Source organism: Patiria miniata, unplaced genomic scaffold (genome assembly GCF_015706575.1).
Source record: "Patiria miniata isolate m_02_andy unplaced genomic scaffold, ASM1570657v1 HiC_scaffold_12, whole genome shotgun sequence".
Taxonomy (NCBI): Eukaryota; Metazoa; Echinodermata; class Asteroidea; order Valvatida; family Asterinidae; genus Patiria; species Patiria miniata.
Window position 1 is genome coordinate 4016463 of NW_024037050.1, and position 22700 is coordinate 4039162.

Consider the following 22700-nt stretch of genomic DNA (forward strand, 5'->3'; position numbering starts at 1 on the left):
ATCAAGAAATACCGATAACAAAATATTGTGATATACACGAAAGGATGTGAGGAATGACTTGAGACTTTTTTTAAACAAAATTTACAGATGTTGTGAGACCTATAAGAGTATTAAATTAAAGTCAAAAAAAAAAGTCGCCGGTTTCTGGTATGCGCGCACGTCGTTGTAGCCATGCGGGTCGGCAAAATGAAAGGTTTTTTCAATGTAAGATGATGTCTAAAAACTACCAAACTCACTGGTTTGACGGAATCCTGCTGCTGCACAATTTTAATGTGTTTTCAGATGGGGTTACAATCGAGAATGAGCTTTATGTGGCCTCTCTGGGCTCCCATATATTTTGCACTAAATTTAGTCGGGCACCATTTGCAGTCATCAGCCGACATTTGAAGAAAAAAAAAAAAAAAAAAAAAAAAACACAGCCCTGTCGCCGCACCACTTTGGGGGCAAGCTCCATACCATAAACTGGAGACTTTTTTTGGGGGGGGGGGCCTAAAGGGATGTTTTGTACAGTTAAAAAAATATGTCCTTATAACAAAACATGCCTGTAAATTGCTTGATGAGTTGTTCAGAATGCAGTTGCTCACGGCTGTCTATTGTGCACATTAACGCTAACCCTCCAAAATCCTTTAAATAATCCCCTTTAGGATTTGGAGGATTTTATAGGACTCCGGTAAAGCCCAGCAGGTGTGGTACTGTACATGGGCCTGAATTGTGAGGATTCAGCAAGTTTTATGCAAAAAAAAGCTCAAAGGAGTTAGCATTCATGTCTATAAAAAAACGGTCCTTTTAAAAAAAAATGTTGACATGGTTAAAAGCATGATTTGGTCAGTAGTTTCTGACAGGAAAAAAAATAAACAAAGATGTACAATGGTGCTGTGCATTTTCAAACAGTTTAGAGTTTGATTGTTGGAACGTTGACATTGAGATTGACATTGACTTTTTAGGAGTTTAATTTATGTCTCGATACCTTTTTTTTCCCGAGATGCCTGACTAGTTGACATTTGACAGATTCTATGCAAATTAGAGCAAATAGTCCTCACGAAAGCTCTCACAACATCCATGTATTAAAAGTGGCAGTCCACAAAAAAAATGTGGCATTTGACAAACAATAAAACCACTTAACTGATACGAATAAATTTACATCGCGGACATTTTTTTTGTCGTTTACTCCAGATGGCTCACACTTCTTGAATATTCCATATGGTAACATGATATTTGGATATTCAGGGATGATTGAATAATCACATATTCGGCACAGATTTAATGTATGGGAGCTTGGCTATGTGGGATTCAAACCCACGATTGCCTGTCTGCAAGAGCAGATGTCTCTATCACCAAACTTGCCATCCGGAACAGCAGCGATGATCTCAATCAATGGTAAGGATGTGACTTTGTGTTTAATTTTGTAAACGGTTAGCAAATATTTTAAGAACCGTTTAAACGTTTAGCCATTCACAAAGGCTGATGCGTGCTCATTATGTCTGCAGACCGGTGCGATTGACAAAATAAACCAACAATGGCAGTCATTGAAAAAGTAAACACTTTACTACGTGTGCCCCGAATGTAATCAAGTACCGAAGTGCTTCGAAGGTTGTGAAAATTACATAGGTTTGAAAACATCGTCAATTATTTATGCTATGCAGGTTTAACTCAAAGGAAGACAGCGAGAATGGTGAACGTATAGGTCCCTTTTTTATAATTCAGGTTTCGTTAAAAACGTTTTTGGAAAATTTGTAAACGGATTTAGAATTAATTTCATTTACAGGTTTAAATGTATAAACCTCACATCCTTAACCAATGGCCTTGAAATAATGCTTTTTTAACTGAAGCGATCTAAACTTCATGTAAGACTTGACACCAGGAATCAAATGAATATTGAATTTCTTTTTGTGCTTACTATTCAAAGGGTACCACGGTGTACGCGTACATGGTGACTTGGAAAGTCACTGTGTCTTAATTGTCACCTTGGCAGGTAGTGAGTTGTCTCAATGCTTGTTAGAGAAATGCATACAAGAATGAACACAATGTTTCTATTGCAACTGTAATTAGATTTGAGACCTACTAAACACCAAGTTGATGGCGACAAAAACTGCTAAGAATAGCATTATATAATGGCACATAACATTCCACCGCGGTAAGGAAATCTGACGCACAAAATATTTAATTGCATTAAGGGCTGAGGCCACTCTGGTGATACTGCGCCAACTTATTTCTAATTTAAGATTTTTTGTGTGTGTTGTATTTCCAAAAATATTTTAAACAATTACTGTGGAAATCACAAATGAATATTTGCATTATATAAATTTACAAAATTGCATTACAATCACTTGTACTCCTTCAAAAGGATTTATGCCGTTTCATCAAACCAGACAAATCTATTACTGGAGATTTTTTCTTCTCGACAGCCACCGATCTCTGCCTATGACAAGTGAAAATATTCTGTGAAATCCAAATCTGAGGTAAACATATTTTGACCGATATGGCTGAGGCACTTTTCCCGCTATCCTACACTTGTCACGCTTTTCTCAAATTCAGACAAGTGATCCGCTGTATGTGTTTGTGTTCTGAAAATTTTGAGCACTTTTAACGACGACCTCAAGTGATCCCAAGATGACCTTTGACCTCCATTTCGGAGGACTTTGTGATGAACCCCACCCAATTAGGATCACTCCATCCAAGGTACATTAAAATCCATCAAATTCTGTAGACAACGAAAAGTTGAAGCATACGTGAACAGTAACCTCTAATAACCCCTACATGACCTTTGACCTCAGTAATCCGATGAAAAATTGTCTTCCTACCCAAGGGTCACTGTATCCAAGTTTCATCAAAATCCATGAAAGCATGTAAAAGGCTATATATTTTTTTCAAAAACTTAACCTAAACTTTAAACTATACATACAGGGCTTCACGCACAATTTAGGACTAGTTAGTGTCTCCCAAAACTTTGTTTAGGCGACACAAAAAAGGGGAAAATGTAATGAATTGTCTTTCTTCCCAATAAACTGATCACAATGATAAAATAAAGAAAATTTAGAATATCGTCCGAACAAAATTCAGTGCACAAACCATGGTAAAAAGCCGAGTGACATCTGTATGAAAATTCCACATTTGTACCGTTAGGCCTATATATTAAAATATTAGGCTGAACAATTTCAGTGCAGATTTTTCATTATTAAGTCAGAGGCATGTTTGTGCACCTGTGAGAAATAGGTCAATTTGTACGGTTCAGCGCCGTGGACTAGATCTAAACAACTGCATGTTTTACATGATTCCTAAACGGGGAGTTATGTAGGATCTGATTAAGTTTGAGGTAATACCTATGCTACTACATGTACTCAATTGGGTCTTCTAGCTCCTGCATTGTGGAGCATATAAGATGGGTTTTGATCCGGCATCAACTCTCAGCCCATTCAAGACAGCTTTCAAAATACACAACTTTAATTAAATCTACGTGTATATCAATGCATTTTTTCTTCTCAAATTTGTACATTGGTATTTTTACTACTTATTCTTGTTGGTTTCACGCGTCTATTTGTAAAGCTATGAGTGTGTATCTCATAGGGGTTGATGTGGACACATTGCCAAAGCTCACTATTGTTGTTATTAATATGACTATCGTAAATGATACCATTTGGGAGACACTTTAGCGTCAAAGTTATACCTTTGGGAGACATGGGGAATTAGGGAGACGGCATTTCAATGTCTCCCTAAAGCCTCAGCCCCAATTTAGGGGCAAAATTTTACCGCCGCAAAGAAGCTAGATCAATTGCTCATGGTCCAATTAGTAAAAACACCAAAATTTGTGGGGGTAGGATAAGGTAAAATTGGGGTTAGGGGTCAAGAAAGTCAGAAAATAAAAAATCCTAAGAAAATAATTGTGCACAAGTCTATAGGAATGTCTCCCTAATGGTATATTTCTCGGTTATATTATTATTATTATTATATTTTTGTATCAACAAGTAGAATTTCAAAAGGCAACAGTTGTTAATATTAGGCTGCTGCTAACGGTAGTTAAGGTTTGAACTTGCCTAGGCAAATCAGGAAGTACAGAGATGCTGCTATAGAGAATTTACAGAAAATGTGTTTTCAAGTGTGCTGGTCTGAAACTGCAAATAAGCCATGCATGGGAAACATTTGAATTAAACATCCTGTTCAAACACATGACTGCAGACACTGTGCTATGTTTTTTTTACATTTAGCATGACTGAAAAACTGAAAGTGCATTATCTAGCAACGGCATAGAGTAACAAAGTGTGACGTCGTTTTGAACCGGGAAGTGTAGTGCAAACGAAAGGAGTACGCGTATGTGGGTTCACGGGCTGAATCACGCGCTAATGTCTTTCACACACATAATTGTGCATGTGATGTATTCACTTCGGTACTCTATTGCTTGGCTCTGCTATGTGTAAATCTAGCATTCATTTCCAAAATATCCAGGACAGTTGCACATGAACTTTTTCAACTTTCACTTTTTTGGCTGTAAAGTACAAGCATCACAACCTCAAACGTGGTATCAAATCAAAGAGGACAACAAGACCTTTCATTTCAGTGATGTGGCATTGTAATTGAATATGGTTAAATGTTTTTGTGTGTGTCAAAAAACAGGTTTTTTAGTGATAAAATTATAGATTTTAGGTAGTCATTTTAGCACCTTGTTTTTACAAGCAAAATGCAATTGTTATTGGGATTTTTGATTTTAAGGTAGAAAGAAAGGTTCATATGCTATGACAAAAGAGTTTTTCTGTTTATCAATATGTTTTAACTTGTAGCAACGATGGGCAGACAAATTGTAACATGTTACCATAATGTGAGTTACTGCAATCTATTTCTCCTCAAGAGACTTTATGATTTATTATTGTTTAATGATTGTAATGGTAGAATATGATTTATACCCTAATGATGTGAGGCACGAAAAATATTATTTTTTCATCAGTGCGCAGTATGCGGAAAACTTTCAAATGCAATGTATTTAAATGTTTGGGTAAACGTGAGTGACCGATAAAAAAAACTTATTGCCAAACCAACAGAAGTTTATTTTGTTGGCCTTTATTGTAGTTTAGTAACTTAATTTCAAGGGATCTTCAGTGAGAAAGATCCACGGTAAATGCTGTGACTTTATAGAATAGCAGCAGAGAGCTGATGAAAGATCCCATTAATACGTAATGTGAGGTACCAACGGAAGTGCCCACGTACAAGACTTGTTTTAGGAGGACTTACCCAGATTGGGCTTATTGCGTGTGCGAGTCCTGAGAGCTTCATCACCCGGTGCGGTGCTGCCAACGTGGTTCTTGAGGAGAGCCTTCAGTTTGGCATCCTCCTCCTTGTCTTGACTAAGGGTCAGATTCTGGGGGGAAAATAACCCGACAAAATGGCAAAGAGAGACAACATCAGGACTCAATTTTTCTCCATAGAGCAAACATGTGATATGTTCTGTCAAAAACAGAAAGAGTGATATTTTGAGGAGGCAAATTTTGTAATAATAAAAAATAAATCTCGGAAGAGTCTTTTTTTTTCCACACAACACATCATCATAGACTGTAAACTATATTACACATGTCCATACCCCCATCCTTTCCTTGCCATTTGTAATATTTATTTTGACTTCAATGGGTGACAGAGCAGCAATATTTTAGAGTTATTACATTGTGAAAAGAAAATTTGTGAAGGTGAGGGGTAACTTTGGTTAAAAAATGGACAAATAATACGAGACAGTGAAATTGCCATCCCCCTCCCCAGATCACCACTTATACATGTACATGTATACCCACTGAACCTCACAAAATACACAAGACAAGCCTTGTAATGTTGGTCCAAGAGCACAAAAAAATACATTCAGAATGGCTCAAGAGTTTGAAGAATCAGCTGCAGTGATAATGTGATGGAGACTTGAATTATTGCATACACATGTATGACGGTATACAAATATTGAGTGGCTCAGCGTGGAATGGGAGGAATATTATCGCTCGGTAAAATCAGGGCCCAATTTCACGGCGCTGCTTAACAGTTAGCAGAAAAGTTGTGCTTAGCATAGCAGAAAAATGTGCTAACCTTAAACACTATTTCACGGCGTGGACGTGCTAACGGTCGCGTGTGCATGGAGATTTCGATTGTTACGTCACTACGTTAAGCACATTTTTCCCCTGAGGTAAGCGTGCCTTTTGCTGTGCTTATGCTTACGGTCTCCATGAAATAGACGAAGGCTCTGTTAGCATAAAATCGTGTGCTTAGCAGCGCCGTGAAATTGGGCCCTGGACTTTTCCATTTCACGAGGTGAAGCCGAGTGAACTGGAAAAGTCCAGATTTTACCGAGGGATAATATTCCTCCCATTTCACAATTTAAAGCCACTCAATATTTGTTTTACAATGTATATAACTGACATATAGATCCTTGTCATTTGATATATTTGAACTTTTATTTCAATACGAAACTGGAGGGAAATGTATTTCTCTCTTCCAAAGCCCTTCACGAAAATGTTTGAACCCAACGCTGTAGCGCTGGCTCTTTGGAACAATACGGGCTACGCGCAACGCGCACACTAGCATGCATTTGCACACAAATACCGCGTCATGGAACAAGAATGATCCTAACTGTTTAATAGTATTTCCCATTCCCCATGGGCGGATAGTACTTTTTGAGCCGCGGCGTGAATGGGAGCAATAACGAATGTCACATGATGTGAGTTCCACCAATCAAATGACAAGGATCTGCATGTCGGTTATATAAAAGTACATGAAACATGCGGTCCCAGACTAATGCACATGTGGTGTAGATGTTACATCATGTAGAGGGGTCTCATTGACCCACGTGACTGGCCTACATCTGGATACCGGTCAGCATCGCCACTGTAATAGGCTAAGGTATTAGGCAAGCCTTCAAAGCTGTGATGGATGGCAAAAACTGTGAGAAAAACACGGAGCCAGTTTAATGTAGCCACAATTATGACAACCGTACACGGCACAGGTAGTGACCATTATGCCATTTGATATAGAATTCGCGGTTTATTCTTAGTACACCTACTGTATACTTTACAATGCACGACGTGGTTGCTAACCAAACGCTTGCCTACTGCAATGGCGGCCGCCCACAGAAAAACCAGACGATCGGGGCCCAATTTCATGGCTCTGCTAACCATAGAACTTCGCGCTTAAGATCACCATTTTGAGCTAACCGCGACAAATTCTGTGCTAACCCTGTAAGCACATACTCCTTAGTTACGGGATATACGCATGCGCATAATCAAACATTCCTGAAATACACTTACCGTAAGCACAGAATTGTCTGTGGTTAGCAGGGATTTTTCGTTAACGGTTAAGCACAGCCACGAAATTGGGCCCTGATCCTACTAACAGGCAAGCCTTGTAAAGGTGGTCCCCGACCAGTGTAAGTGATTCAGTCGGTCGGGGAGTCGGTCAGTCAGTCAGTCAGTCAGTTAGCTATTTGGGGAGTAGGGGAGTCAGTCAATCAGTCAGTGAGACAGGTGCAAAGAGAACTCTAAGCTGGTCTCTGAGACCAGCAGAACTCCTCATGTGTCCTACCTCAGTGATCATCTTCCCCCTAGTCATTGCCCGCTTGCGATGGTTGGCTTTCTTCTTCTCCTGTTCCAGCACCCGCTCCCGCGTGGTACGATACTCTAAGGCAAACTCGCTCATAATCTTACAGAACTCGGTAATCTTCAGCTCCCGGGCTGCCGAGGCAGTCATGCCCAGGAAGAGAAGTAGTTCATTAAACCTGTGGGAGAAAAATTGGCAAAAATTGACTTGAGCAGCATTCGAACCCCTGACCTGGAAATAACATCTCAGTGCTCTACCAATATCTATAGACAGTAACAAGTTTAGTGACTGCCGACATCAGCCTTGATGGTTCACATGGTAGAGAACTGTAAAAGATGGTTCACATGGTAGAGAGCGTAAAAGATGTTGTCAGGAACCGGTTCACGATCATGGCATCAGGTACCCATAACTAACTTTACAACTTACTTGGTAACTTCTCAGATGATAAAAAAGCAAGGTTTTGATTGTCATTTGTGGGGAATTTTCAAAATGAAAACCAGGCTATATGGGAGGCAAAACGTATTTCACGATTATCATGCTCGCAAAAGTTGAAGTTTACACCGTAAAGCTATAAAGCCCATCGTACACTCGCAGGCTACAACCGTGTTGTTGAGAACCATTGATATGATCTCCATATAAGGAGATGTCCAGTACACGGTGCACTGCGCACACCAAAGAAATGACCCGATCATGAAGTAAAATGGTGGAACAAATTCACTGGAAGTTTGTCAACTTTTTGTTTTGTTATTTTTTTTACCAAAAAAGGAATTTTCGAATAAAAGTTGGCTCGGGCAATTAATGGTGACCAGGCCCCTTTCCAGTTTTAAACCACCCATTTTTTGTGAGTGTATTTTTAACAGTGCAATTCCAGTCATGGTTCAACTACTGAAGAAAAAGTCTTTGTAACAATTCAATACTCCACCTCTGTAAGTTTGAGCAATAAGGTTTGTGTCTTGTCTTTTTTGTCTATACTCCCAATTTTTTTTTTTTTTTTTTTTATTCATTGCATGTTTTGTCTTTGGCAACTTTTTAAATTCTTGTGTACATGTGTAATATTTTTGAAATTGTGCAATGATTCTGTCCATGTTTAATCTATTCTTTTCTTTTTTTAACCCTAACTCCCTAGGCCTTTTTGCTAGGATGTAGCCTCAATCCTGCAAAATCCTCCAATTGGCCTCATGGAAAAATAGCATATAGGCTCAATCCTGCAAATTCCTCCGTTGTTTCTTGAATATGGTCCATGGAGGGGTGACCACTGCCTGAATCCTGCAAAATCCTCCGGCTATGACTGTCAATAGGCTGAGGCTTGGCCAGTGACATCCTGGAGCAGTGCGGAGGATTTCAAGCATAATCCAGGCCTATATTTATGCATGGCTGAACATAAACAACACAAGGTCCGGCCCAAGACCTTGCCACAGTGCATACTCCGAAATCAGCAACGCACTTTGGCCATGTTATCTCAATCCTGCAAATTCCTCCAATTTGCAAAAAGGATTTTGGAGGATTCAGGGCGGTTAGGGTTAATTAATGAAGCTTTATTTTTTGTTAACTTTTATCACTCATTGTGAATTCAATGCAATTTTGCCTTTGGCAACCAAGTTGAATTTTAATAAACCATGAATAATAATAATAATAATTTAATACTGCTCCATCACACTAATATTAGGACTTACCTATTAAGGACTCGTCTATGTACTATTTTTAGAACTATGATTCTCTGGTTACAATCCGATAGAAAATCTTGTAATCTGAAATAAAAACAAAATATTATGTTGCTTACAACTATTAAGGTCAGGAAATGCAAGTTACCAAAATTATTGAAGTCACTGGTTTAACAGAATGCAGAATTTCTTTCAAAATAAACCATACAAATTTACTTGCACTTAGAATTATGAAACAATGAACAAAATTGTAAGAATTACACACATTGTGGCCTGAAAAACATGTCACATTTCTTTCACATAGAAGGGAACACAACCTAGTCATAATACACTTTTAGGTTGTGGTACCTTCATGAATCACCCCCACAGCGTTTTTTGGCCCTATCTCAATTTCAACCTCTGCCCAGAAGCGTCTGCTTTTGACAGAACAGGTCACATATGATGTTGTTTTGCACAACGATGTTTGACATCTATTTCTCGTCTTACTTGCTCTTTAAGTGCGAATGGCTGTCGTGTTTGTTGATGATGCGTAGATGTTCCCATGATGCTTTGCACTGCTCCTCCATTTTCTGAAGGTTCGTCTCAAGCACTTCAAAGTCAACCTAATGAAATAAATAATCATCACAGGAACAAAACAGACTCATCAATTTATGTCTCTCACTTGCAAAAACTGCTCTCTCATTTTAAAACAAGTACGCTTTTCGATTTCTTTAAAACTTGATTAACTTTGGTCAGTTTGGATCCAAAATCTGCAAGAACAAGCTCGATCGGATCTCTGAAGCTGCGGGCCAACGAATTTGTGTTCACCTTATTTTGACCCATTACTGTAGGTCAGATGAAGAGGTCACCATGGACATTTTTTAATGTTTGACCAAGGCCAACATGCTGGCAGTGCTACTTTAGTCATTTTGAGCTTATTTGAAATGTGACGCTATTTTGATTTGAAATGTGACGCTATTTTGATTTGAAATGTGACGCTATTTTGAACTTGACCCCCTGATGACCTTTGACCCCAGTTTGGTCTTGTGACATGTTGGGGCTGGGCTACTGATACTTTTGACAAAAATTAGATAAAATCAGTCAAAATATGTAGGAGCAATAGACAATGTCAATGTTTGTTACTAAGGGAATAAATGTGTGCTCGAGAGGTTTTTATCACTCTGTTTAATACCGCTTAGAGTCTGGGTGCTGATAATTACCCGAGCCGGAGGCGAGGGTAATTATCAGCACCCAGACTCTAAGCGGTATTAAACAGAGTGATAAATACCGACCGAGCACATATTTATTCCCATTCATAAATACCTTATCCGTAAAAAAATATCAAATAATTCGTTCAAAAAATCCCGATTTTGTTCAACAAGTTCACTTCATGCTTTTTGAAACATCCCTCTAGCAAAATAATGGAGTGTTCAGCTGGCGATTAAGATGTAAACAACCCTTTTATGGAGATTGACGCGCGCGTAGCATGTTCTGCGCGATGTCACGCAGAACGCACCTGGGGGGTTGCGTTTTGAATTTAGAACTATAAAATTCTGACTCGCATGTAGTGTTGCGCATGCCTACGTGAGGATTGTGAACGTTCAACCAATGAAACGGTAAGAGGCACTGGATTTTTAGGAGTCCACATTTTGTTGTGACACTGGAAAAGTGTTTAAGACCAGCTAGCCATGTCTTTATCATCCGTTTAAGACCGGCCACGTGACGGGCTCTCGACCAATAGGAATAGCTAAACTGTCTGAGGTATTTATGAATATCTAACGAACTAACAAACAAACGTAAGGACTAACGGAGAGACATGATGATTTGTTGAGCTGCTACCCGCAACTAACAAGTTGAACCCTTTAGTCACTGTTCCCCCCCCCCACCCCAGCTCCCGAGGACCCTGTGGTTTTATGGATTAAACAGTGAAAAAACACAATGTAATCCACTGTACTAGGTACTGAAGTAGGCAAAGATCATATAGGGCACCACACAGTAGGTAGAAGCCAAGCCTTTAAAGCTGTGATGGACGGCAAAAACTGTAAGAGAAATGCGGAGCCAACACCCAGTGCTGGGTGGGCTCAATTATGACAACTGTACACATCACAGGTAGTGATCATTAAGTCATTTGATAAAGAATTTGCAATTAATTTACATGAAAATAAGCCCTACTCTCGACCATCTATGGTTGCTAACCAAACGCTTGCCTACTGCAATAGTGGTTGTTCACGGGCAAACCGGATGGTCACGTGGTACTTTGACATCACACGATCTGAACCTATAGAGTACCGAAGATATCCTGCGTATTCTGGTTCACGCCCATAGCTTAAGTGTGTGTGTTGACATCAACATGCTAACCAGCAATAATTCGGATCAGTGCGCGACATCGCGTAGCTGCAATCGGCTCAGTGAGAACGTGTCTCAGACGATGAATTCAGGCCCAATTCAAAACATGATTCAGCAACTTCTGATTTGAAATTAAGATCCTAGAATGCTGTTTTTCTCGGAATATACAGCTGAAGCTGAGCTGAAACTTCATCAGGTTAGTTGTTCAGTACCCTTCTTCAGATTTTGAGCACTTTTGTTGCTTCAAACGAACAAAATGCACAAATTACAAATGATGGACTATAGCTTTAAATCTTATACAAAGCTACAGATTACCCCCCCCCCCCCCCACCCCTGACAATGTCCAGACAGAAATACCTTTGCACATCTACTGATGGAGGCCAGCTCTGAGAAGAGATCGGTGCTGTCTGGGAACTGTTCAATGACCATGCCGCATAGATGGTAGAGCAGGGACTGCTTGTGAACAGTGTCCTTGATGTCGGGCACCTTGGCAAGGTAGTCTATGTGGAAGCCTTGCACCTGTATGCCCGAGGCAATGGGAATATTTAGAAGAGTTCTGAGAACTGATGGGGAGTTTCACTGTCTTAGTGAAATCCTACGTTGCGATTTTGTTTGTGAAATGGAAAGAAATCAGGCACTGAGTTATTGGTTGTTGGCTGAGCGCAGGTACGCCGTTTGGTGTGTGCAGGTTCAAATCTCCCTCCAGTCAACATCTCTGTACAACTTTTCATAAATTTGAAAAGGAATTAAGTGAAGTTGATATTTTCATGTCATTTTTGAGGTTAAGAGTTTTCTCCAATCTCTCACAAGTTATATATCTGTCTAATTTAAGATCTTTATGAGATTTTTGCATGTTATTTGTATGGGTTAGATAATCATAATAGTAGTGAACAACAACAACTATTAACAACAAAGAAATGTTATTAGTGATTTGTATTAAAAAATAATAATAATTTGATCGCAACCAACTGAAGTTTGTTTCCCCTTGTTTAACTACTTACACTGGTTATAAACAATATCTTCCACTGGTCTAAGAATGTGTAATTCTTTTAAGGTTGAACAAAGAAATTGACTGAAGCGGGGTTTGAACCTGCAACCTCCGAATTGCCGTTCCGGTGCTCTACCAACTGAGCTATCCAGCCCTATGTTGGCGGTTCCCCATTTTGTCAATGTCTTTGTTCAAGGGGCGCTAGTAAGAAGGGTTAGGGTTGAACAAAACTCCTTGAACAAAAACATTGACAAATTGGGGAACCACCAACATAGGGCCGGATAGTTCAGTTGGTAGAGCACCGGAATGGCAATCCAAATGTCGCAGGTTCAAACCCCCCTCCAGTCAATTTCTGTGTTCAACCTGAAAAGAATTATAATGCACCTAGTCAGTTTCCCTTTGTGGTTTCTTTGAAAATTTGTAGTTTTCAAATTTTCAAACAGGTGTGAAAAGCTGACTAAAGGGAATATACAACCTTTGTTTTTACTGTAATTTTCATACATGGATGGCTTTGGGGGGTTAGTATTACTGGTATATAGCCAATAATGTTACACTGACTTGTTTGAAGTTTTGAGTTCAAAGATGCTGGAAAAACCAAGAAAAACAATCATGTTCTTGTAGTCTGGTTCCCTGACCCCACTTCAGATGAAACGGAGCAATTTATAGACATCAGGGAATTGTAAGGCCAGGAAACCAGTCTAGCCTGCTTGTACCCATTCATAGGCTTGCAATCGATTGCAAACAATATGCGGACAAACTAAATATGGTGAATTTGGGCGAGTGTTTGGAAAAAAAAGCCAGTTTTTTTTCCAGCGCTGGTCAGCCGACCAGTATCGGAAATTGATACACAAATACCACATTTCTTGAAAACCAAAGCAGATGATTGTACAGGATGCTTTAGAATGCCACCCACTAACAGCCTAGTAAGGTATCAGGTAATTCATAATAATTTTGGTAGTTTTGTTTTTGATGTTTGCTAAATATTCCCTTTAATATCACACCACTGCCGGCAGTGGCCTTTTTTTTTAAGTAAAGGTTTGGGGTCAATTCGTTTCTTGTTTTTGATGTGAGAGTCCACAGTTAGATGTATTGTGGAAACATGACATGGAAAAGGACAAGGATGGGGATTCCACTTTCTGTGAACCTCCTCTGACACTGCTGTTCACCCTCTGTGTTTCTATTCCTTTGAATTACTTTTGGTTGCTGTTCTCACCTGAGCACCATTGAGAAAGTTCCCCACGGCAAGCAGCATGGACAAGATGTGGCGGAATGTTTTGTTGTTCTTGAGGTCTTCGATGCCCTTCTTGAGTTCAGCCAGGGGTTCAGCGACTTCCTGCAAATGAGGGGATTGACACAAAATTCAAAACTCCAAATTTGTGTGTGTGTGTTGAACACACGCGCGTCAATCCTGGGGGGGGGGGGGGGGGGGGACAGGGGGACATGTCGTCGTTCCCCCCTTCCACCCTCTTTTTGAAGGATGGGGGACACAACATCAAATGTCCCCCAGATTTTGAACTCGTGTGTCTCATTTACAGGGCCCTATTATGTACGTTGTATGTTTTGCTAAAAAAATATTGGTTAAAGTGGTCAGAAATTGCCTCATATCGCACCACAGAGCATCCAGAATCCAAATTTTTCGGGGCCCTTAAGCGGGCCCCGAACCCCACGCCTTTAGCTCAGAATATAATAGCTGATTCAAATACTTCAACCTCGAAAATGATGTTAAATTATTATCTTTTGCGAAAACAAATTTGGTTAAAGTGGTCAGAAATTGACTCAGATACTGGTAGCACCACCGTGACAGAGCATCTAGAATCAAAATTTTTCAGGGACTGAAAACCCAATCCATGTGTTGGCCCAGGTGGGATTCGAACCCGGGTCACCCGATTTTCCTTACCTCCTCCAGCGACTCGTAGTCCATCTTGAAGAGCCAGAGATTGAGTCGTGCCTTGAGCACGGTGATGTTGGACAGCATGTGCAGGAACTGCTCGGCCGAGCCCAGCGGGATGTCAGGATTCAACATGGTGGATTCCTTGATCAGGTTGGACTCCTCCTCTGTTGGGACCATCGTCAACAGTTTCTGCGAAAAGATCAAAAGGGAAGTTAACCAAAAACAATGACAGGTTAAACAGATAAATTTACTAGACAGGGATTTGAACCTGCAACCTCTGCATTGGTCTACCGACAGCAACTGAGACCTCTGCATTGGTCTACCAACAGCAACTGAGACCTCTGCATTAGTCTACCAACAGCAACTGAGCTATCCAGCCCATTTTGTTGGCGGCCTCACAAATTATCAGTCTTTATTCATGGGTATGAAGTCAAAACCCATAAACCCATGGGCTTCGTGTGCCAACAATAGAGGATGCTTTTTTATATCACCCCAACACAAAATTCTGAACGAAAATCAGATTTATCACTTATTTTTAGCACTCCAAATTACCAAACTTCCAACCCTTCAATGTGTACCTTTTGCGGCGTGATCAGTCAGCAAGAGATGATTCTCAACAGTGCATACAAACGTGTATAGCGTGAAGTATGTAGACTTATTTTGTTCTGAATGTGCTCAAAACCATAGTGTCTTTGCATGGCTTGTCCTTGGTAACATCTTGGTGATGCTCTATACTGGGAATCACTCGTTCAAATAACATTAGGCTTAACCCAAAAAAGAACCCAGATAACCCTGTGAAAGAGGGTTCCCTCTTATAAAATCATTTAAATTGGTGCTAATAAGGATGCTTTGCCTCTTCAGAAATATGCAGAAGACTCTTTCTACCTCAATTCCTTCCTTGTTGACCGCCGTGCCGTCCATCTTCATAATCGCCTGCTTGATGGTACTGGGATGAGGCAGGGCCGTCAGGGCAATGTTGATGTGATTAGAACGCTTGGCATCCAAGACAGATATCACATGCTTCTTGCCAGCCTCCAGGATTTTCTGCAAGTTTTGGTAATTACGGGTGTTTGAGATGGAATTGTGGAGACAAATTTGTGGAGATTAATTTGATAAATTGATTATTTTTTATTAGTGGGCAATTCCGTAAATTCGGACGTACATGTCAGACATTTTAATAAGCTTCCGTTGGTAGTGTGAATATGGTACAATACTATTATGTGACATCTAATAAACAAAAATTAATTACAGGCCAAACATCAGGCATGCAACTGGGAAATCACAAAAAAAAAGAGGAAATTCACATTTTTCCCAGACTTTGTACAGTGTTTTTCTATTTTCAATGGCACACATGGGAAGTAAAAAAAGAGGAAATCAGCTGATCCGAGGAAAAGTTGCATGCCTGAAACATATGTACTACATGTACCACCTTTACGACCTTGTAAAATCATGTGGTCAGGCGTACAAAAAGAGGTCAAATTTACGGAATTGCCCTAGTGCGAACAACGTTTTATAAATTAAACACAGATTTTCAATTAAGTCATACAGTTACTCACAGGTTGATTTAAGGTAGGACTTGAAACATGACCAACCATCTACTAAGTTGTTCAGATCAAACGATCAAGCACCACATTTGGCACAAACTGTTTTACTTTATAACAACTTTAAATTGCAAGAGTTAAAAATGGTAATGCATGTATTTCAGCATAATGATAGTAACATTTTAAATCAGTGTAGAAGCCTTATCATCAATGCAATTAGTTTTTTTTTTCTTCAGAAGTTAAATTTCTGGTGTTTTCCAATGTGACAAACATACTTGTATGTAAGTATACAAATCATAATTAGAAATGTGCATAATCATAGCAATGCATAATTGGTGAAATTGTTTCAGTTTGTTTTCAGCAAGTAAGTATAATAGATTTATGTACTCTGCTTTGCAGAGTTTGAAAAAATTGGGGCCTGGTTGCTTTTTTTGTAACTACTTTGCCTACATCAAATTGCAGAACATACAAGTTACTGGTATTTCAACTGACTTTTCTTGATCCAAAACAAAAAATTAAATTCTTCAGAAAGGCAATGGCCATAACATTCAAACACACAAATATTTATGGTTGCAGCTAAAGGCTTTCTTCCTAAACTAACCCCAACAATCCTGATATCCTCCAATTTGAAAACGTATCTTCATACACCCTAGGGGTTACGATAGAACCTAGGGGTTACGATAGAATGCCATTAACCGCCAACGTCCGACCACAAACAAACATAACCTTTTGCTCACAAATTGTACAATGTACATGTACGTCTATTTTATACAAAGCCTTGGATGTCGAAATATCACTGAAACAAATTACCGATAAACCAACCATTTTTTGTAAGTGGACCATAGAGCTATATTAAATTACTAGAGCGCTTACTCTTCATTCTTGCGCGCGGAGAAGCTTTGAAGCCGTCCTGGGCGCAGAAATATGTGCGTGTTGAAGAACACAATCAAAATAGACATGATAGATGGATTGAATTTTAAAAGTGTACTCTAAATGCAACGCGCAAGTAGAAGATACGCAAACAACTTAAGCGCGTCATGACGGTTCAAAAAATGTCACGGCGAAAAGCATATGCAGCGGAGGGACACACACATTGCGGTGTTTGCATTCAGCAAAATGAAACGCTCATTTGCTGATCGTGCGTTTCGGTTTTGGGCGTATCGGCTTCGATGACGCACCGGTATGGAATAAAAACGCAGATATGCAAATAGCATATAGCAGTACAAATACAGCCATAATAGCAATACAAAATGTTGACTTTTCCATAGGTTTGTGCACAACCATGGATGTGCCCATCAGGCATTACTTTGTACATCGAGTTAGCGCTCTATTAATTTAATATAGTTCTATGGTGTGGACCAACTGCGTTTGTTGAAGTGAAGTTCTACGGTAATATACATGTAAAAGTGTATCCACAATATGTGTTTGTCATTTTTTTTCAATAAAAGAAGCGCCAAGGATGGGCTAAAACAATTTGGGGGAAGGTATTAGGCTGCAAACGGTTCCGCAAGGGTGTTGTTTCTTTTATTTATTCTCTACTAACCTGATCCTGAGTTGATGAGGTCACCAAGATGCAGGAATGAGGAGGTTGGGAAGAAGGCAGGAGGAGTGGGATGCAAGGCATGAGGAAGATGGTGGTAGGGGAATAAAAACAAAAAGCAAGAAGATTCATTGGTTAGATCACATAGCAACAAGCATCATGCTCTCTGATCATGCTCCGCCCGGTAACAAAGAGGGGGAAAAAATCTCTGCCATCATTGCAATAAATTTGCTACCCTGTGTAGATGGAATAAAATATAATAAATCTGTTGTGTTAAAATGGTGCCAATAATACTTTTTCCGTGGTGGGATTTAAATCCTGGTTTTTTTTAACATTTGGTTTGAATTCCACTACCGGTACTCAGTTTCGACTTTGGAACTGGATATTTTCGAAACCAACCTTAAAAAAAAATAAGCTTTCCACTTTTTGTGACGCAGGCTAAATAAAACAACTGGAACATCCCTCAATTTGCTCTACAGTCTCTATTGTAACTGCTTTCGCTTGCTAGTGGTCTTCTTGGTATATGAATAGCCTTCCCATTCGAGAGTTCCCATCCATTTTTTTTCAACATTACAGTTCTGTAGCGTTTTTGTAAAGGCCCAGTGGTCACTGAGTCCTGGAAATTATACCCAATCATTAGAAGGGCATTTCATGCGGCACCTCACTCGAGAGGTTTAACTTCTGGTTTCTTCCGGTAAAATCAGATGACCGTTATTCAGTTTGAAAAATAACTAGGATAACCAGATTTTGAAATCTCCGGTTTCTCCCACCACTACTTTTTTGTCAGTACCATTCAGTGAACCAAGCATTACACAACTTTGTCAGTTTTTAATTTTTTACATTCATATTAAAAGTATGTAAGTTTCATGTAACCCAATCATCTGTGTTGAGTCTAGAGCAAAAAAAAAATGGAACGCCATTTTAAAAAACCCAATTAGCTGTATACACACACAAGCACAGGCAAAAACAAAATACGCTAGTTGCTGTGTTATTCCAGCAATTTCTCTCACACGCAGACCTGCAGGGAGAAATCAAGATTAAATCAGCATTAAGTTTCACTGAATCCAATTGTTTAATATTTTTTGGGGGTGCTATTTGATGATGCATTTAGGACACTCACTGCTGTGAGATTTAAGCAAGCTGTGTGGGAAGACAACACCATATCTTTTCAATCTCTGTGGGAACGTGCTCGAGTTGGCAAGCTGTTTGCTTCAAAACTCTTGGATTAATCCAACATGTCTAATGGGATTTTGACTCGGCTTGCACATCACAGGCAGAGGATAGGTTTCACTGATTGGGATTTTTGTGCCCTCGGAGAGGATGTACTTAAAATTAATTAACTACCATCTCAGTAGGTGTTGTAAGCAGGAAGGTGACTTTGCTTTAGATTTGATGTAACTAAATGCACACCAATAAGGGCATCTCAAACATGAGAACACTTGAAACGTTGTAACACTGTAACACTGTCCCTTAGATTTGGGAAACTTGTTCTTACAAGGAACAGTTCAAGAATGCCATCACTTTTCGGACGTTGTTGGAAGAGGCACGTTCATGCTTTGGCTTTGTCCAAAATGGGCCTGCAGAGCGGCGGCTTTGTCTGTTGTTAGCATGTTCCACAAAGATATAAATGTCGTAGACCTGGACAATAGCTCGAAAACAGCCTTTTCACGCAAGGGACTCATTCAGACAACTTTGCGTTCTTATCAGGAATATGCCCTGTCCCCAAACTCAGTATTTCTAAAAATTGCAACAGTGGGAATGTTCTACGTTTTGAGACACTACCTGAGAAGCTCCCAGAATCTGTTATTATTTTTTTTTAGAGCAGCTGCATTCTTGAAGCTCAACTACAACAGCATGTGTACTCAGCAAAATTCCTAATAGGTTCTATTAAAGCTTGACTTTCATTCTGACTACAAAACTACGCATTAATCTCAGGTAACGGTGCGACAAAACTGCTGGAAGAAGGTGGCTTGTTATGATCTTATCTAGGTACTTCAAGGATGAAATCTTTACAAGCTGTGCACAATGCCAAAGCTTTTGCGTTGAAAATTGAAACTGGTGACTGGGAGACTAACAGTGAGGTATAAGGCTCTTTGGAACAGGAAATGCAGGAGGGAATTGTTTGAAGTCTCAAGTGAACAAATTCCAGCGGAAGAATCTGGTAAAGGGAGGTATGCACTGTGGGGAATCATCTCTTGCTGACTAATCATGCCACAAAAGGCACACATTGAAGGGTTGGAAATTTGGTGATTTTGAGTGTTCAAAATAAGTGATAAATCTGTTTTTCTCTTTGAATATCAGTTTGCAGAAATGCCATGCTACAATGGTTCTCATGTGGAACAAAATTTCTCCTTGGCATTTCAAAGAGTGTGATCTTATCACCTCCTGATGAAGATTTAAGCATACGAGTCAAAATAGTCAAATGACCCTGGTTCCCTAAGGAATCTGTTGTAACTCAGTTGAGAATACTACAGCACTTGTTTTGGCAAACCGACACTGATACTATTACTTCCCCCTGCATAGTCTCATAACGTCTCTTTTCAGTTGGTAAAAGAAGATCGGAGTAACCTTAATGGTTTTCATGTCCATTAACATTTGTGGGAATTCTAAACCCCAGGCTCTTCTCATTGCACAGCTGCCATTCTTAATTGATACTTCATAATCTTTAGTTCCGCTAAGTAACCTTTGCTGAAAGTGCACTGGGGACAGCAAAGCCCAGCACTTGACCTACTGGCTGGTGCAATTCCAGACAGAATTCCATTTCTAAATGGAGAGGTCCTTCCTTACCTTCTGGAGGATTTCCTTGGCCTTGGACTCAAAGAGATGCTCCAGTTTCCTCTTGTCGATCTTAACCTCCCCTAGTCCTCCCCAAATGGTTTCCTTGGGGTCGTTCCTGCCGTACATGGACAGCCTGTCCAGTCGAGTCTCCTTCCAGAACAACCGTACCGTCTTCTTCTTCTTGGGTGGATAGGTATTGTAACCATCACTGATTGTTGTCATGGCCGTTGACAAGGGTGGAGGGGGTGGGGGAAGGGTTCCATAATGTCCCGGTGCCATGGGTGGGGCGGGTGGGGCAGGGGGAGGTGGGATAATCATCCCGCCCATTGGTGGCGGGGGAGGTGGTGGCACAACCCCTCCTCCTCCAAACGTGTTGGTCACCATGAAGACATTCTTGTCATCCTTGGTTGACAAGTCAGTGAAGTCCCAGCCGCTGATGCGAAGCTCCCGGTTATTCTGTCGCAGCAGCTCTTGCCACTGGGCTTCTTGCTGGACCTCTGGGCTAACTGCGGCTGCTTTGCCAGGCACACTGGCCCCGGGCTGTTTCAGGGGTATGTTGACGGATTTCAGGCCTTGCTTGGCAAGGTTGATGGCACCTGTCTTGTCCCCCTTAGGTCCAGTCTCTTTTTGGTCTTCCTGTGACGTGGTTGCCCCTTGAGGGGATTGCAGCTTCTCTTGCACTGATTGCACAGTCCCTTCTGTCACCCCCATGTTCCTAGGAGCTACCATCGTCAGCCCCTCATCCTCCTCCTCATCAGGCTTCTTATTCAGCTTGTCTATCCTGTTCGTGATGGATTCATGATTCTCCAGGCTGGTAGAGATCTTTCTTGAGGGACTTCCCAATGCTGGCTCATCCAGGCTGTTGCGGTTGGCGTACATCATCTCCAGTTGGTAGCGCTTGTTGTTGGTGAGTCCGGCACTCATTGGAGGCTCCTGATGCCCCTTCTGAGTATCCTCCTCTGTCTTTCCAACTACGTCGCCCCCTTCTTTGGAAGTCTCCGCCCCCTCCCTGTCAATTTTCAGACTCAGTGGCGCTTTGTCTGCCTTTGAGGCTTGTTTCTCTGGAGAGTCCACTGATGGCAGAGGTTTTTCTGACGGGGGTTCAACATGATTGCTGATTTTGGCAGGTGCCGCTGTCTTCTCAAGGACCGTATCATCCGATGTTGCGCTCCTTTCTGGACTTGATGTTCTGGAAGCCTCAGATGTGACAGCATCTATCAAATCAAATGCATTAGAAGAGGTTACAATGTTGGTTGGAAGGCCTGCTTCCAACAAAATACTGCACAAACTGAGTGTAAATTCTCATCTATTCCACTGTTAGTGTTGAATGTACAAAAAATTGTTTTCACCAACAATAATTTTTTTTTTATGAAATCATTATACCAATAAGTGAACTCTTTACCTAGACCTGAAGAGTCACCATTGGTCAACCCGGTGACCTCTTGTGTTGACCCCCGACCTTTATTCTCCTCCTCACTGAACGATGAGGTTGGCTCCAGGATGACGGGTACCGGTCTCTGGCTGGTTTCTGCCTCACGTTGTCTTTCGGCTTCCTCCCTCATTTCTTGTTCACGTTGCTCTTGCCGGAGTTTCCGCCGGGCTGCGATGCCGCTCGACAGATCTGCAAAATTTTTTTTGGGGGGGGGGGGAGGCAGAGAGGCAATTATTAATTAATTTATTTTCACTTATATTTATAGATTGTTTGCTTTAATATTCTCTTATGACATAAATTGATGCAAAGGTTTACTTTTTGTGTTGAATGCCAATTGCTGAAAAGCTTCAGGTATTAAAAAAAAAATCTGCTTGAAAAAAAAAAAAATCTTGTTTGTTTGTTTATTTGGGGTTTTTTAGCTGATCGCCAGGAATTTTCTTCTGGGTAAAGATTAATTTGGCAAAACAAATTACGAATGTTAAAGATTTTCTGTTACAAATCATCATAAAAAAAATGCTGTTTTCCTTTAGTGAAGATGTTAGTCACTTGAAGATATAAAGACAATGTCCATGAAAAGGAATGATGAGATATTTGAATCGGTTATAAAAAAAATATTGACTATGTCATGAAAAATGTTTCTGAGATGAGTTATCACAAGAGGCAGATATTGTACAGCTGTTGGTAAAGCAAAAGAAGAATCTGGAAATATTAACACAAAATTCAATCATGATAAGAAACAAAAAAACAGGATTTCTGAAGAGCGTCTGTTAAGAAAGTTAGTCTCATTTCAATCATTCATAATCAATACAATCTACGTTCAGTCCTACTAAAATCATACAATCCACAAATCAACAAGCAATTGCAGTAGATTCAACAAATGCATTTCCAGAGTATGTTATACGTCTTCTCCAAACGTCACTTGACAGCATCTCGGCTTGAGAGGATAACAGCCTATGCAGCTGTTTGAATGAATGAGCGAACTGTGTTGAA

The 22700-nt window shown here is 40.2% G+C and overlaps 1 protein-coding gene across 13 annotated transcripts in view; it reads right to left on the minus strand.

Moving 5' to 3' along the window:
• Positions 1 to 22700, minus strand: part of LOC119745717 (FH1/FH2 domain-containing protein 3-like) — a 122558-nt gene that overhangs the window by 21597 nt on the left and 78261 nt on the right. For all 13 annotated transcript variants that reach the window (XM_038222264.1, XM_038222290.1, XM_038222318.1 and 10 more), the window contains 11 exons: positions 21681 to 21899; positions 20288 to 21492; positions 17504 to 17509; positions 15305 to 15463; positions 14426 to 14608; positions 13742 to 13861; positions 11898 to 12059; positions 9702 to 9817; positions 9228 to 9302; positions 7540 to 7732; positions 5221 to 5347 (listed from right to left, as the gene is read on the minus strand). In XM_038222264.1, the coding sequence (XP_038078192.1) occupies positions 5221 to 5347; positions 7540 to 7732; positions 9228 to 9302; positions 9702 to 9817; positions 11898 to 12059; positions 13742 to 13861; positions 14426 to 14608; positions 15305 to 15463; positions 17504 to 17509; positions 20288 to 21492; positions 21681 to 21899 (2565 nt within the window). The remainder of the gene's footprint in view (positions 1 to 5220; positions 5348 to 7539; positions 7733 to 9227; positions 9303 to 9701; positions 9818 to 11897; positions 12060 to 13741; positions 13862 to 14425; positions 14609 to 15304; positions 15464 to 17503; positions 17510 to 20287; positions 21493 to 21680; positions 21900 to 22700) is intronic.